Source organism: Hemitrygon akajei, chromosome 8 (assembly GCF_048418815.1).
Source record: "Hemitrygon akajei chromosome 8, sHemAka1.3, whole genome shotgun sequence".
NCBI classification, from domain to species: domain Eukaryota; kingdom Metazoa; phylum Chordata; class Chondrichthyes; order Myliobatiformes; family Dasyatidae; genus Hemitrygon; species Hemitrygon akajei.
Genome location: NC_133131.1, coordinates 63,399,790 through 63,417,570, shown reverse-complemented (window position 1 = coordinate 63,417,570; position 17,781 = coordinate 63,399,790). Strand labels below are relative to the sequence as shown.

The window sequence follows — 17,781 nt, the reverse complement described above, 5'->3', positions numbered from 1 at the left end:
AATCTCCACTCCCTCTCCATAATCACCACACCCCTCTGTAATCTCCACACCCTCTCCATAATCACCACAACCCCTCTGTAATCTCCACACCCTCTCCATAATCACCACACCCCTTCCTGTAATCTCCACTCCCTCTCCATAATCACCACACCCCTCTGTAATCTCCACTCCCTCTCCATAATCACCACACCCTTCCCTGTAATCTCCACTCCCTCTCCATAATCACCACAACCCCTCTGTAATCTCCACTCCCTCTCCATAATCACCATACCCCTCCCTGTAATCTCCACTCCCTCTCCATAATCACCACACCCCTCCCTGTAATCTCCACTCCCTCTCCATAATCACCACACTCCTCCCTGTAATCTCCACACCCTCTCCATAATCACCACATCCCTCCCTGTAATCTCCAAACCCTCTCCATAATCACCACACCCCTCCCTGTAATCTCCACACCCTCTCCATAATCACCACACCCCTCTGTAATCTCCAATCCCTCTCCATAATCACCACACCACTCCCTGTAATCTCCACACGCTCTCCATAATCACCACAACCCTTCTGTAATCTCCACACCCTCTCCATAATCACCACATCCCTCCCTGTAATCTCCACACCCTCTCCATAATCACCACACCCCTCCCTGTAATCTCCACTCCCTCTCCATAATCACCACACCCCTCTGTAATCTCCACACCCTCTCCATAATCACCACACACCTCCCTGTAATATCCACTCCCTCTCCATAATCACCACACCCCTCTGTAATCTCCACACCCTCTGCATAATCACCACACCACTCCCTGTAATCTCCACACCCTCTCCATAATCACCACAACCCTCCCTGTAATCTCCACTCCCTCTCCATAATCACCACACCCCTCCCTGTAATCTCCACTCCCTCTCCATAATCACCACAACCCTCCCTGTAATCTCCACTCCCTCTCCATAATCACCACACCCCTCTGTAATCTCCACACCCTCTCCATAATCACCACAACCCCTCTGTAATCTCCACTCCCTCTCCATAATCACCACACCCCTCTGTAATCTCCACACCATCTCCATAATCACCACACCCCTCTCTGTAATCTCCAAACCCTCTCCATAATCACCACAACCCTCCCTGTAATCTCCACTCCCTCTCCATAATCACCACACCCCTCTGTAATCTCCACACCCTCTCCATAATCACCACACCCCTTCCTGTAATCTCCACTCCCTCTCCATAATCACCACACCCCTCTGTGATCTCCACTCCCTCTCCATAATCACCACACCCTTCCCTGTAATCTCCACTCCCTCTCCATAATCACCACAACCCCTCTGTAATCTCCACTCCCTCTCCATAATCACCATACCCCTCCCTGTAATCTCCACTCCCTCTCCATAATCACCACACCCCTCCCTGTAATCTCCACTCCCTCTCCATAATCACCACACTCCTCCCTGTAATCTCCACACCCTCTCCATAATCACCACATCCCTCCCTGTAATCTCCAAACCCTCTCCATAATCACCACACCCCTCCCTGTAATCTCCACACCCTCTCCATAATCACCACACCCCTCTGTAATCTCCAATCCCTCTCCATAATCACCACACCACTCCCTGTAATCTCCACACGCTCTCCATAATCACCACAACCCTTCTGTAATCTCCACACCCTCTCCATAATCACCACATCCCTCCCTGTAATCTCCACACCCTCTCCATAATCACCACACCCCTCCCTGTAATCTCCACTCCCTCTCCATAATCACCACACCCCTCTGTAATCTCCACACCCTCTCCATAATCACCACACACCTCCCTGTAATATCCACTCCCTCTCCATAATCACCACACCCCTCTGTAATCTCCACACCCTCTGCATAATCACCACACCACTCCCTGTAATCTCCACACCCTCTCCATAATCACCACAACCCTCCCTGTAATCTCCACTCCCTCTCCATAATCACCACACCCCTCCCTGTAATCTCCACTCCCTCTCCATAATCACCACACCCCTCTGTAATCTCCACACCCTCTGCATAATCACCACACCACTCCCTGTAATCTCCACACCCTCTCCATAATCACCACAACCCTCCCTGTAATCTCCACTCCCTCTCCATAATCACCACACCCCTCCCTGTAATCTCCACTCCCTCTCCATAATCACCACATCCCTCCCTGTAATCTCAACACCCGCTCCATATTCACCACAACCCTCCCTGTAATCTCCACACCCTCTCCATAATCACCAGAACCACTCTCTGTCATCTCCACTCCCTCTCCATAATCACCACAACCCCGCTGTAATCTCCACACCCTCTCCATAATCACCACACTCCTCCCTTTAAACTCCACTGCCTCTTCATCATCACCACACCCCTCTGTAATCTCCACACCCTCTCCATAATCACCACACCCCACCCTGTAATCTCCATTCCCTCTCCATAATCACCACACCCCTCCCTGTAATCTCCACTCCCTCTCCATAATCACCACAACCCCTCCCTGTAATCTCCACACCCTCTCTATAATCACCACACCCCTCCCTGTAATCTCCACTCCCTCTCCATAATCACCACACCCCTCTGTAATCTCCACACCCTCTCCATAATCACGACACCACTCCCTGTAATCTCCACACCCTCTCCATAATCACCACACCCCTCCCTGTAATCTCCACACCCTCTCCATAATCACCACACTCCTCCCTGTAATCTCCCCACCCTCTCCATAATCACCACACCCCTCCCTGTAATCTCCACGCCCTCTCCTTAATCACCACACCCCTCCATGTAATCTCAACTCCCTCTCCATAATCACCAGAACCCCTCTGTCACCTTCACACCCTCTCCATAATCACCACACCCCTCCTTGTAATCTCCACTCCCTCTCCATAATCACCACACCCCTCCCTGTAATCTCCACTCCCTCTCGATAATCACCACACCCCTCCCTGTAATCTCCACTCTCTCTCCATAATCACCACAACCCCTCTGTAATCTGCACACTCTCTCCATAATCACCACACCCCTCCCTGTAATCTCCGCTCCCTCTCCATAATCACCAGAACCCCTCTGTAACCTCCACACCCTCTCCATAATCACCACACCACTCCCTGTAATCTCCACTCCCTCTCCATAATCACCACTACCCCTCTGTATCCTCCACACCCTCTGCATAATCACCACACTCCTCCCTGTAATCTCCACACCCTCTCCATAATCACCACAACCCCTCTATAATCTCCACACCCTCTCCATAGTCACCACAACCCCTCTGTAATCTCCACACCCTCTCCATAATCACCACAACCCCTCTGTAATCTCCACACCCTCTCCATAATCACCACACCCCTCCCTATAATCTCCCACCCTCTCCATAATCACCACAACCCCTCTGTAATCTCCACACCCTCTCCATAATCACCCAACCCCTCCCTGTAATCTCCGCACCCTCTCCATAATCTCCACACCCCTCCCTGTAATCTCCACACCCTCTCCATAATCACCACACTCCTCCCTGTAATCTCCACACCCTCTCCATAATCACCACACCCTCTGTAATCTCCACACCCTCTCCATAATCTCCACAGCCCTCCCTGTAATCTCCCACCCTCTCCATAATCACCACAACCCCTCTGTAATCTCCACACCCTCTCCATAATCACCACAACCCCTCTGTAATCTCCACACCCTCTCCATAATCTCCACAGCCCTCCCTGTAATCACCACACCCTCTCCATGATTACCACACCCCTCCCTGTAATCACCACACCCTCTCTGTAATCACCACGCCCCTCCCTGTAATCTCTCCCACCTCTCTGTAATCTCCACACCCTCTCCATAATCTCCACAGCCCTCCCTGTAATCTCTTCCAGCTCCCCATAATCTCCTCACCCTCTCTGTAATCACCACGCCCCTCCCTGTAATCTTTCCCACCTCCCTGTAATCTCCACTTCCTCTCCATAATCACCACACCCCTTCCTGTCAGCGATTATTTTTTCCCTCTCCTACCTTTCTTCATTCCCTTCAATTTTATTTTCCCTCAATCTTCTCTAACTCAGCCTCTTACCTCCTTTCCTTTCTTTCTCCTCCTTTTGCTATTCTACCTATCACACCATTCCCCTGTCTCTCTGTCTCCCCTCCCTCCCGCTGTTCTCTTCCTCCCCCATCCTCTTTCTCTATCTGTCTGTCACTCTCTTCCTCTCTCTATCTGTCCCCCTTTAATCGCCTCTCTTTCTCTCTCTTCCTCTTCCTCTCTCTCTTTCACTGTCTTCCTCTCTTTCTATTCTCTTTTTCTCTCTGTCCCCTTCTCTCTCTCTGTCCATCTCTTCCTTCCCCACTCTCATGCTCTTTCTCTCTCCCTCTCACTCTCTTGCTATCTCTCTTCCTCACTCTCCAGCTCTCTCTCCATTTCTCTCACTCATTCTCTCTCCCTTTGTCTCTCTCTCTGTCCCCTTCTTCTTCTTGCTCTTTATCCTCTCTTCCCCACTCTCTCTCTCTCCCTCCTCTCCCCTTCTAACCCCACACCTCCCCTCCCCTTTTCTCCTCTCCTCACACCCTCTCCCCCCATGCCCCACTCCCTGTCTCTGACCCTCACTCATTTCTGCTTGTTTGTTGCTATCTCCCTCTCACCCTCCCCCTCTCTATCTCTCTCTCATTGTTCCTTTTAAATCTTTTTTACTTTACTACTCTTCCTCTAGTCACCTGTACATTTCTCTCTTTCTGCACATCAAGTACTAATTTGCCTGATTTTCTCACGCAGCCCCCGGTAATGAAACGAATCTCCAGCCGGAATTTGTCAGTCCCACTATGAATAACACAGGTGAATAATTGCCGGATGTGCCATGTTCTCTCCCCCGTCTCTCATCTCCCTCTCCTTTCGTTCTTCTCCCTCTAACAGAATCATTATATCGCTTTTAACATCCTTTTTCATTCACTTTTGACTTCTCTGTCTCTCCTTCCCCATCACTCCATCTCTCTGAACTCAGCTACAATGAACTCGGTGCAGGCTATTATCTAAATGGGGAGAAGGTTCAAACATCAGAGGTGCAGAGGGAATCCTCGTGCAAGATGGCCAGCAGGCTGATTTACTGGTTGAGTCTGTCATAAAGAAGGCAAATGCAATGTTGGCATTTATTTCAAGGGGAATAGAATATAAAAGCAAGGAGATAATGCTGAGCCTTTGTAAGACACCAGTCAGGCTGCACTGTTGTCAACAGTTTTGAGCCCCACATCTCAGAAAGGATGTGTTGTCACTGGAGAGAGTGCTGAGGAGGTTCATGAGGATGATTCTGGGAATGAAGGGGTTAACATATGAGGAGTGTTTGGCGGCTTTGGGCCTGTACTCACTGGAATTTAGAAAAATGCGTGGGGATCTCATTGAAACCTACCGAATGTTGAAAGGACTAGCTAGGGTGGATGTGGAAAAGATGTTTCCTATGGTGGGGCGACCCTTTAGAACAGAGGTAAGGAGGAAATTTTTAGCCAGAGAGTAGTAAATCTGTGGAATGTTCTGCCACAGACTGTGGTGGAGGGCAAGTCCATGGGTATATATAAGGAGGAAATGATAGTTTCCTGATTGATCGATCAGGGCATCAAAGGATATGGCGAGAGGGCAGGTGTATAGGGTTGAGTGGGATCAGGGATCAGTCATGATGGAATAGTGCAGCAGACTCGATGGGCTGAATGGCCTAATTCTGCTCCTATGTCTTATGATTTTTGGACATTACCTGTATTTTTTCTTCTTTTGCTAGATTTTTGCATTACTTAATTAATGATATGTATGTTTCTGATTGTGATTTATAGATTATGTTATTTGTATGCATTGCAATGTGCTGCTGCCACAAACAGCAAATTAATTGGCATATGCTGGCAGTATTAAATCTGATTCTGATCTCCTGGCGATTAACTCCTTCCATCTCTCTTTCTGCCTCTCTACCCTTCTCTGTTGGGATGCCTCCTCTCTAACAAGTATCCTGTTTGAAGATAAAGGGAAGGGTGGTGTTTAACCAGGGGAGGGGTGATGAGACTGTGATGGGCATTGCTGGGGGGATGGTGGGCAACCGGTTCACTAGGTTCAGGGATGTCAGTGTCAGAATTTATTCAATCACAAACAAGAGAAAACTTGCAGAAGCTGAAAATCCAGGCAGCACACATGAAATGCTGGGGGAACTCAGCAGGCCAGGCAGCTTCTGTGGAAAAGAAGTACAGTCAATGTTTCAGGTCAAAAACACTTCAGCAGGACTGGAGAAACAAGATGAGGAGTAGATTTAAAAGGTGAGAGGAAGGGAGGAAGAAAGACAAGATGATAGGTGAAACTGAGAGGGGGAGGAAGGGATTAAAGACCCGGAAGTTGATTGATGAAAGAGACTCGGGGCTGGAGAGGGAGAATATCATGGGAGAGGACAGAAAGCCATGGAAGAAAGAAAAGAGGGAGGCGATTGGCAGGCAAGGGGATAAGGTGAGAGATGGTAAAGGGGATGGGGAATGGTGAAGAAGTGGGGGGCATTATCAAAAGTTGGAGAAATTAATGTTCATGCCATCAGGTTGGAGGCTACCCAGACGGAATTGAATTGAATTTATTTAAATCTTACATCCATCCCGCAACATAAGAGGGTAAAAATCTTTGCATTATGACTCCGTCGCAATGTACGGACATGTGAATTTAAAAGTCTAATGACTTGTAGGAAGAAGCTGTCCCGTAGCCTTTTGGTCCTGGCTTTAATGCCGTGGTACTGTTTGCTGGACAGAAGCAGCTGAAACAGGTTATGGTTGGGGTGACTGGTGTCCCCTTCTTTCTGCACCTGCTGCAGTGAATGTCCTCAGTGGAGGGAAGTTCACGACCACAGATGCGCTGGGCTGTCTGTACCACTCTCTGCAGTGCCCAGCGATCGGGGTTGGTGCAGTTCCTGTACCAGGTAGTGAGACAGCCAGTCAGGATGCTCTCAGTGGTGCCCCTGTAAAATGTCTTGAGGATTTGGGGGCTCATGCCGAACTTCTTCAGTCGCCTGAGGTGATGGAGACACTGTTGTGCTTTTTTTGCCACACAGCTGATGTATACAGTCCAGGTGAGATCATCGGTGATGTGTATACTGAGGAACTTGAAACTGCTCACACTCTCAGCTGCTACATTGATGTTGATTGGGCTGAGCCTGTCTCCATTCCCCCTGTAATCCACAATCAGCTCTTTTGTTTTTTGGACATAAGGGGAAATTGTTATCTTGACACCAATGTGTCAGGGTGTCAACCTCTCCTCTGTAGCTTGTCTCATCACTGCTAGAAATAAGGCTGATCAAAGTTGTGTCATTTGCGAATTTGCTCAGCACATTGGAGCTGTGTGTGGCAGCACAGTCATGGGTGTAAAGGGACAGAGAAGAGGGCTCAGAACACAACACTGGGGGGCACTGTGTTGAGGGTTAGAGGGGCAGAGGTGAGGGAGCCCACCTCTGTCAGCGATCCAGTAGGAAGTCTAGGATCCAGCTTCACAAGCCGGGGTGAAGATAGGTCTCTGAGCTTCCTGTCAAGTCTGGAGGGAATTATGGCATTGAATGCTGAGTGATAGTGCAGGAAATATCAGGTGTTGTTCCTCGAACGAGTGTGGCCTCATCACGACAGTAGGGGAGGCCATTGGGGAGGAAAGGATGTGCTTGGAGGAGTCGGGAGTTTCAGAGAATGATGTGCTAGACTCTGAGGCTGGTGGGGTGGTAGGTGCGGAGAAGAGGAACCCTACCCCTAGTGGGGTGGCAGGAGGATGGGGTAAGAGCAGACATGCTGAAATGGAAGAGATGCGGTTGAGGGCAACATTGATGGTGGAGGAAGGGAAGCCCTCTTCTTTGTAAAAAGGAGGCCATCTCCTTTGTTCTGGAATGAAAAGCCTTATTCAGAGAGCAGATGCGGCAGAGTTGGAGGAACTCAGAGAAGGGCATGGCACTTTTACAAGTAGCAGGGCGGGACGAGGTGTAGTCCAGGTATCTGTGGAAGTCCGTGGGTTTCGTATAGACATCAGTGGAAAAGCTGTCCCTGGAGATAGTGACCGTGAGATCGAGAAAGGGAAGGGAGATGTTGGAAATGGAACAGGTGAATTTGAAAGCAGGGTGGGTTTTGGAGACAAAGTGGATGAAGTCGACAAGTTCAGCCCAGGTGCAGGAAGCAGCAACAATGCAGTCGTTGATATCGCGTAGGAAAAGTGTGGGACGGTCACCAGTGTAGGCATGGAACATAGACTGTTCCACGTTGCCGACAAACAGGGAGCCGTAGCTGGGACCCATGCGAGTGTCCATAGCTGGGACCCATGTGAGTGTCCATAGCTACCTCTTTTGTTTGAAGGAAGTGGCAGAAGCCAAAGGAAATTATTTAGAATGAGGACAAGTTCTGCTAGGTGGAGGAGACTGGTGGTGGAAGGGAGCTGGTTAGGTGTGGTGTCCAGAAAACAACAAAGAGCTTTGAGGCCTTCCTGGTGGGGGGTGGAGGTGGAAAGGACTGGACATCCATAGTGAAAGTGAGATGATGGGGGCCAGAGAAATTGAAATCATTGAAAAGATCCAGAGCGTGTGAAGAGTCACGGATGCAGGTAGGAAGGGGCTAAACTTGAAGGGATAAAACAGAGTTGGTGTATGCCAATATGAGTTCAGTGGGCAGGAGCAAGCTGCAACAGTGGGTCTACCAGGACAAGCATATATGTGGATTTTGGGTAGGAGGTAGAAATGATGCAGGGTGTAGGAACTATGAGGTTGGTGGCAGTGGATGGGAGATTCCCAGAGTCAATAAGGTTGGTGATGGTGTGGACGACCATGGCCTGATGTTCCTTAGTGGAGCCCTGTTCGAGGGGTAAGTAAGAGGAGGTGTTTGAGAGTTGGCGCTAGGCTAGAGAGGGGTTGCCGGGAGATTTTTAGAACACTGAACACAGAACTGAACATAATACACCCATTGTGGTCATACCAGATATTTTTGAAGTATCATAAGCGAGGTGGATGAACCTAGAGCGTGGATCAATACTATGATGCTGAAGCCATTACAGACACTTGGATGTCTCAGGGACAGGAATGGCTGCTGAGTGTGCCGGGCTTTAGATGTTTCCAAAAGGACAAGGAGGGAGACAAAAGAGGTGGGGTATGGCATTGCCAATCAGGGATAGTATCACGGCTGCAGAAAAGGAGGAAGTCAGGGAGAGATTGGCTACTGAATCATTGTGGGTGGAAGTCAGAAACAGGAAGGGGTCAATAACTCTACAGGATGTTTTTTATAGACCCCCAAGTAACGGGGATATTGAGGAGCAGATAATGAGGCAGATACTGGAACAGTGGAATAATAATAGGGTTGTTGTAATGGGTGATTTTAACTTTCTTAATATTGACTGGTATCTCCTTAGAGCAAGGGGTTTAGATGGGGTGGAGTTTGTTAGGTGTGTTCAGGAAGGTTTCCTGATGCAATATGTAGATAAGCCAAAGGGAGGAAAGGCTGTACCTGATCTGGTATTGTGAAGTGAATCCGGTCAGGAGTCAGATTGCTCAGTGGGAGAGCATCTTGTATGTAGTGACAACTCTATCTCCTTCACCATAGCGCTGGAGAGGGATAGGAACAGAATATTTTGGAAGACTTTTAATTGGGGTAAGAGGAAATATGAAGCTATCAGGCAGAAACTTGGGAACATAAATTGGGAGCAGATGTTCTCAGGGAAATGCACTGCAAAAATGTGGCAAATGTTCAGGGAAGCTTTGCAAGGCGTTCTGCATAGGTATGTTCCATTGAGGCAGGGAAAGGATGGTAGGGTAAAAGAACCATGGTGTACAAAGGGCGTGGAAAATCTAGTTAAGAAGAAGAGAAAAGCTTACGAAAGGTTCAAGAAACTAGGTACTGTTAGAGCTCTAGAAAATTACAAGGTTGCTAGGAAGGAGCTTAAGAATGAAATTAGGAGAGCCAGAAGGGGCCATGAGAAAGCCTTGGTGAGCAGGATTAAGGAAAACCCCAAAGCATTCTACAAGCATGTGAAGAGCAAGAGGATGAGTCGTGTGAGAATAGGACCAATCTGGAGTGATAGTGGAAACGTGTGTGTGGAGTCGGTGGAGGTAGCCAAAGTATTTAATGAATACTTTGCTTCAGTATTCACCAGTGAAAAGGACCTTGGTAATTGTGGGGATGACTTACAGCAGACTGAAATGCTTGAGCATATAGACATTAAGGAAGAGGATGTGCTGGAGCTTTTGAAAAGCATTAAGTTAGATAAGTCGCAGGGTCCAGACGAGATATACCCAGGCTACTGAGGAAAGCAAGGGAGGAGATTGCTGAGCCTCTGGCAATGACCTTTGCATAATGAGTAGGGACAGGAGAAGTATCAGAGCATCGGAGGGTTGCAAATGTTGCTCCCTTGTTCAAGAAAGGGAGTAGTCATCCCAGGAAATCATAGACCATTGAGTCTTACTTCACTGGTGGGTAAGTTGTTGGAGAAGACCTTGTGTGGCAGGATTTATGAGCACTTGGAGAGACATAATCTGATTAGGGATAGTCAGCAGGGTTTTGTCAAGGGTAGGTCATGCCTTACAAGCCTGACAGAATTCTGTGAGGATGTAACAAACTACATTGATGAAGGTGGAGCAGTGGATGTAGTGTATATGGATTTCAGAAAGGCATTTGACAAGGTGCCCTATACAAGGCTTATTGAGAAAGTAAGGAGGCATGGGATCCAAGGGGACACTGCTTTGTAGATCCAGAACTGGCTTGCCCACAGAAGGGAAAGAGTGGTTGTAGACGGGTCATAGTCTGCATGGAGGTCAGTGACCAGTGGTGTGCCTCGGTGATCTGTTCTGGGACCCCACCTCTTTGTGATTTTTATAAATGACCTGGATGAGGAAGTGGAGGGATCAGTTAGTAAATTTGCTGATGACACAAAGGTTGGAGGTGTTGTGGATAGTGTGGAGGGTTGTCAAAAGTCACAGCGGGACATTGATAGGATGCAGAACTGGGCTGAGAAGTGACAGACAGAGTTCAACCCAGATAAGTGTGAGGTAGTTCATTTTGGTATGTCAAATACAATGGCAGAATTAATATTAATGGTAAGACTCTTGGCAGTGTGGAGGATCAGAAGGATCTTGGGGTCCAAGTCCATAGGACACTCAAAGCTGCTATGCAGGTTGACTCTGTGGTTAAGAAGGCGTACAATGTGCTGGCCTTCATCAACTGTAAGATTGAGTTCAGGAGCCATGAGGTAATGTTACTGTTATATAAGACCCTGGTCAGGCCCCACTTGGAGTACTGTCACAAACGAGAAAATCTGCAGATACTGGAAATCTGAGCAACACACTGGAGGAACTCATCAGGCCAGGCAGCATCTTTCCTCTGATTGGTTTTCCACCCTCCCCCCACCTTCTTTATAGGGCCCCTGCCCCCTCCTTCTTTAGTCCTGACGAAGGGTCTCGGCCCGAAACGTTGACTGCTCCTTTCAACGGATGCTGCCCAACCTGCTGAGTTCATTCAGCTTTTTTGTACTTCTTGATTTGACCACAGCATCTGCAGTGTATTTTGTGTTAGCATCTAGGAAAAGAGTACAGTCGATGTTTCGGGCTGAAATCCTTCAGCAGGACTATTGGAGAACTGGGTTCAGATCTGGTCACCTCACTACAGGAATGATATTGATACTATACGAAGAATGTAGAGGAGATTTAAGATGTTTGAAGGAGTGTGTAGGGGGGATGTCAGAGATTGGTGGGTGCCAGGGGTCGTGGTAGAGGCAGATACATTAGAATGGGCATGTGGATGAAAGAAAAATGGAGGAGGGAAGGGTTAGATTGATCTTAAAGTAGGTTAAAAGGCTGTTACTGCTTGATGTTACACTCTGTCCATTTGAATCTAATCTATCTTTCTCTCACTAACCTACCCATGATTATGCACATCTGGTTAAAGAAGTCATATTTAATTTTACAGATGTGGGAACCAGTGGCAGGAACCATTATTTAATCTTCATAGTTTTAACCGTCATTGCTGTCATTGGCATATTTTACATATGCTGTCAGAGGTAAGCAATCTGTAATTATTCCTGTTGCTGTTTTAATTACTGACTAAATGTGGAAAAAAAACAATTTACAATGTACCCTGTGTCCTGGAAGCACTTCAGCTGCAGTGCAAACCCAGGGAGCTTGATGGGCCCCAGAAAGCCATGTGCTCTTGTCCAGGGACACGTGGACACAGATTGATTGCTGGCAGAGAGGAAAGTGTTAAAGAGGACAATGCACTGTGATAGCTTCCAAGGACCAGGCAATAGCGATCAACAGCAAACAGGGATCAGACTGATTGACCATGTGTCAGCATCCCCAGTGGGGCAGGGTCCATCTGGTACTTTGAACTAAGGACTGTTCGGGAGACAGCCTCTGAAGGCAGAGAGTGGCCTTCATAATCACTGTTCAACATCACTGGAGCGAGGGGCTGTGTCCTCCTCACCAGACATTCCCAGAGAACCAGGAACACCTTTGGCCACATCCCTTCCTTTTCCTGGGACACTCCTTCTCTAATGAACCCCTCCCTCACTAACACCCTCCACCCCTACACCCCACCCAAACTATCTCCTCCACCCCTATACCCCTCCCTCAGAAACCCCTACATCTCTCCCTCACTAATACCCTCGACCCCTCCCTCATTAACTGCCTCCACCCCTCTCAGTAACCCCTACACCCTACTCTCACTATCCCCCTCCACCCCTTCACCCCTCCACCCTACATCCCTCCCTCAGTAACCCCTCCACCCCTACACCCCTCCCTCAGTAATCCCTCAACCCCTCCACCCCTACACCCCTCCACCCCCTCACTAACATCCTCCACACCTACACCCCACCCTCATTATCCCCTTCCATCCCTACACCTGTCCCTCAGTAACCCCTCAACCCCTCCATCCCTACACCCCTTCTTCAGTAACCCCTCCACCCCTACACCACTCCCTCACTAACCCCCTCCACCCCTACACCCCTCCCTCAGTAACCCCCTCCAATCCCCACACCCCTCCCTCAAAAATCCCTCCAACCCCTACACTTCTCCCTCGGAAACCCCTCCAGCCCCTACACTCTTCCCTCAGTAACCCCTCAAACCCCTACACCCCTTCCTCAGTAACCCCTCCAGCCCCTATACTCCTCCCTCAGTAACACCTCCAGCCCATATACCCCTCCCTCAGTAACACCTTCCACTCCCTCAGTAACCTCCTCTAACCCCTCCCTCACAAACCTCCTCCAGCCCCTACGCACTTCCCTCTGCAATCCCCTCCATCCCCTCTAGCCCCTACACCACTATCCCACTAACACCGTCCACCCCTACACCCCACCCTCACTAACATCCACCACACCTACACCCCTTCCTCAGTTCCTGAGGGAAGGATATGGTGTTGTGGGGTTTCTTTTTTGGATTGATATGTAACATTAATGTTCTTTTGTAACTAAGGGAATATGAAGTCCAAAATATTGGTGGACTGATGGATAATAAGTGACTATTAAAGTGTGTAATTGATTTCAGGATATGCTGAATACTCTGTTAATGATAACATGTGCTGTTTGAATGATAGAAACCAGACTGTATTAATGGCAAAAGGTCAAAGAGTTTGTCTGTCTCTGTGTGCCTCTGTGCTTGTGGAATTAGTATTTATTGGGGCTACCTTTTCTCTTGGACTTCACCTAGATCGAGGAATTGCAATTGGTGCGGACAACCCAAGGGGAATTCAGAGTTTCCTAGACAACAGTATTCATCAAGTGGTGACTAAGTATTGTGAGCGCTGAAATCTTTGTGACCGCCTCTGTGCTGTTTGATGTGGTTTGCCTGTGCAATCTATTTTCATGATAATAAATCAGGCTGAAATTGCTTTGCTGTGCTTGTGTGTTTATCGCTACATTCCAATTGTTTCGGTCTGATCAATCCGGCCCATTATAACTCCTTCTGAGCCTTGCATTCTTTGCCGTAACCCTTCCAGGCCCAAACTCCTACCACAGTTCCTACTCCCCTCCCTGTCTTTGTAACCCCCTTCCAGTTCTGACACCATTTAATCTCTCTAATTTCCCTCTCTCCATTTCCTGACCATCTGCTTCACCTTTTTGAGTGCCAGTGCTTGGAGTTTGATTGTTGGAGTCATTAAGAGTTGGATATTTTATTTTTATTTTTATTCTTCTCTCTCTCTCGCTCTCTCTCTCCCTCTCTCTCTCTCTCCCTCCCTCCCTACCTACCTACCTACCTACCTACCAGCACTGGTGAATAGTTGAGTCTTCTAGTGTATCAAATTGTGTAAAGATAATCTAATCAAAACTTTCAATTTGGATCAGAAATGCTTCATCGCTGTTTCCCAGAACACTTGACTTCAGCAGATGAGGTGGAAAACTCCATGGCCCACACAGAGTACTGGAGTGACTCAGCAGCTCCGTTTGAGCCACACTGGAGCAACTCGACAGCTCAGGCAGCAACTATGCAAGTGAATTTCAGAATCAGGGTCTGGTTGATTATATCGTGAAATTTGTTAACTTTACAGCATCAGTACAATGCAAAACATAATAAATATAGAAAGAAACTGAATTGCAGTAAGTACACCCTGGTTCACATCTTCACTGTAATGCTGTAGGTATTTCATTTAGCCGCCTCTGTAAGAGCAGTCTGTTCTGCTTTCAGCCTGTTTGGGTTGCTGTTGAAGATGAGGGATGATGAGGAATGTGTGCCATCTAATTAGGATGCTGGAAGTGGTGGAGGGTGGGATTTGTAAAGTGAGGGACACTGAGGTTGGTCTTAGGGTTTGTGTTCAGCGGGAGATGAAGAACCAAGATGCTGGGGAGAACCAGTTGTAGGATATGACCCGTTTGCTCGAGATGGATGGCGAGTGACATTCAGAAGGTGGTGTGAGCTTTCACGCCGACCGACAGCCCGGCGCGTGAGTGACCAAGAATTCAAGATGAGCTCCAACTTGTGCACATTTGACTGTTTAATTTAAATAGGCCTTTTTCTTTTTGTTTTCTTTACTAACCTTTAAGTTAAGATTCATAAATATAATTGCTTTAATTGTGTGACGTGTACTGTCAGTTATTTCGTGGCATTAATTTGTAACAGGGTAGCAAATTACACAGCGTCCACACAAACGGATGTTTGGGGTGAGAGAACCGTCTCAATCTCATGGGTTTGGCAGGACCAGAAAGTGTTTTCCCTACACTTACGCAGCCTAGGAAACCATATATGTGTACTAGTTAATAGTTCAAGTAGTGCAAAAATAGAAATTTAAAAAAGCAATGAGGAAACATTTATGGTTTCAATGTCCAATTAGAAATCAGATGACAGAGGGAAAAAAACTGTTCCTGAATCATTGAGTAGTTGCCTTTGGGCTCCTATACATCATTCCTGCTGGTAACAATGAGAAGAAGGAATGCCTTGGGTAGTGGGTGTCCTTTCTGAGGTACCACTCCTTGTATACTACAGAGGCTAGTAGCCATGATGGAGCTGACTAATTTTACAACTCTCTACCATTTGCTTTGATCCTGTGCAGTAGCCCCCCCCCCCCACACCCACACCAGACAGTGATACAGACAATCAGAATGTCGTCACAGTACTTCTGTCAAAGTCTTTGTGTGTTTTGGCGACATACCCAAATCTCCTCAAACTCTTTGTGAAATATACTGTAGCTGCTGCCTTGCTTTTTGTGTAGCTGCACTGATAGGTTGGGACCAGGTTCCAGTAGGTCCTCAGAGATATTGACACTCAGGAAGCTGAAATTGCTCACTCTCCACTTCTGATCCCTCTATGAGGATTGGTGTGTGTTCCTTCGTCTTGCCCTTCCTGAGTCCACAGTCAGCTCTTTGGTCTTACTGACATTGAGTGCCAGGTTGTTGCTGTGACACCGCTCAACTCACTGGTATATCTGGTACACCCTCTCAAAGGTTCACTTATTGAAATTCTTCTTCTCTGGGTAGCCAAGAAAGAAAGGCAGCATTGACACACAAAATCCCCCCTCTCCACAAAAAAATGAACAAGATGGAACAGGCAGATCAACCCTCAAATCTCTCTTCCCTACACCAAAAAAAATCGAGAAAGATCAGGTGGAAAACAGAATATTAAAAAGCTATGAGTGAAAAAAAAGTCTCTGCACTCTAAGTTCCCATCCAAAATACAGAAAAGCTAGGCAACACTCTCTGGGCCGAGCAGAAGACCTTTCCCTGTCTGGTGCAGAGCGATGAGAAGACAGGCAGCCGGCACTCACCCTCCCCACCTGCCTCCATGCTTCAGTCTCCCTGGTCACTTTAAGTGGAGTCAAATATCAGCTTGCACCCCGTCCCGCAGGATGCCCGCCATGAAATTCTGTCCTGCAATCCCTGCAGAGCTCTGAAGCACCCAGACGATCTCCAAATTTCCACCTTGGCCTCAATCTCCCTTGTCACTTTAATCAGTGAACAGTGGGAAGGGCAGTCGGCAAAATGAAGTCGAGATGTCAAGGTAAGTTTTTTTACTCAGAGAGTGCTGAGTGCGTGGAATGGGCTGCCGGCGACGGTGGTGGAGGCGGATACGATAGGGTCCTTTAAGAGACTCTTGGACAGGTATATGGAGCTTAGAAAAGTGGAGGGTTATGGGTAAGCCTAGGCAATTTCTAAGGTAAGGACAAGTTTGGCACAGCTTTGTGGGCTGAGGGGCCTGCATTGTGCTGTATGTTTTCTATGTTTCTATCTGCTCCAGCCTGCCCACCACGAGGATCCAGCACACACTGCCTCTGTCTCCAGGAATCCTCCCATAGACTGTAGAGCGCTGGAACACCCAAACAGCAAATCTTAGGTTCCAACAGTTCCAGAATCACGTTCAAGATGAAAAACAAACATAAAAAACATAAAGGTAGTGAAATGTATGGTTTCATGATCTATCCAGGAGGTGTCGACCGAGGAAGCATTGTATATAGGTGCCATCTCAACTGGAAGTCACCATCTGAGATTCTGCCAAGAATGGCTGTATCATCAGCAAATTTATAGATGGTGTTTGATCTGTGCTGAGTCACGCAGTCATGGGTATAGTGAGAGTACAGCAGTGGGCTGAGGTGTGCCAATGTTGATTGTCAGTGAGGTGGAGAGGGAATTTGTTGAAAGCATACTAGATGGCTTTTTAGAGCAGCTTGTGCTTGAGCCTGTGTATTGTGTAATAACCCAGATCTTATTAGGGAGTTTAATGTAGAGGAGCCCTTAGGAGACTGTGATCATAATATGATTGAATTTATACTGCAATTTGAGAGGGAGAAGCTTAAGTCACGTGTATCTGTATCGCAATGGAATAAAGAGAATTACAGAGGAATTAGAGAGGAGCTTGCCCAGGTGGATTGGAGGAGGTTACTGGCTGGGATGACAGTAGAGCAGGGATGGCTGAAGTTTCTGGGAATAGTTCACAAGACACAGGATAGATATGACCCCCGGAAGAAGTTGTTCTCAAATGGCAGGGGTAGGCAACTGTGGCTGACAAAGGAAGCTAAGCAATGCATAAAAGCAAGGAATGGGTATGTAAGATAGCAAAAGTGAATGGGAAGTTGGATGATTGGGAAGTTTTTAAAATCCAACAAAAGGAAACTAAAAAAATCTATAAGAAAGAAAAGATGAAATATGAGGACAGACTAGCCAATAATACAAAGAAGGATACTAGAAGTTTTTTCAGTTATATAAAGAGTAAAAGGGAGGTGAGAGTTGATACTGGACCACTGGAAAATGAAGCTGGTGAGGTAGTAATGGAGAACAAAGAAATAGCAGATGAACTTAATGGGTACTTTGCATCTGTCTTCACTGCAGAAGGCACTAGTAGTGTGCCAGAGG

General features: G+C 47.5%; 1 protein-coding gene across 3 annotated transcripts in view; it reads left to right on the top strand.

The window, feature by feature from the left end:
- LOC140731936 (butyrophilin subfamily 1 member A1-like) overlaps positions 1 to 14,941 on the top strand; it is a 114,479-nt gene extending 99,538 nt beyond the window's left edge. The window contains exons 6-9 of one of the 3 annotated variants that reach the window (XM_073053937.1): positions 4,765 to 4,824; positions 11,919 to 12,009; positions 13,652 to 13,738; positions 14,287 to 14,941. In XM_073053937.1, the coding sequence (XP_072910038.1) occupies positions 4,765 to 4,824; positions 11,919 to 12,009; positions 13,652 to 13,733 (233 nt within the window). In that variant the 3' untranslated portion in view covers positions 13,734 to 13,738; positions 14,287 to 14,941. Of the gene's footprint in view, positions 1 to 4,764; positions 4,825 to 11,918; positions 12,010 to 13,651; positions 13,832 to 14,286 lie in introns of those variants that run through there. The other 2 variants (XM_073053936.1, XM_073053938.1) reach the window with 2 other exon arrangements.
- Positions 14,942 to 17,781: the final 2,840 nt, after the last annotated feature.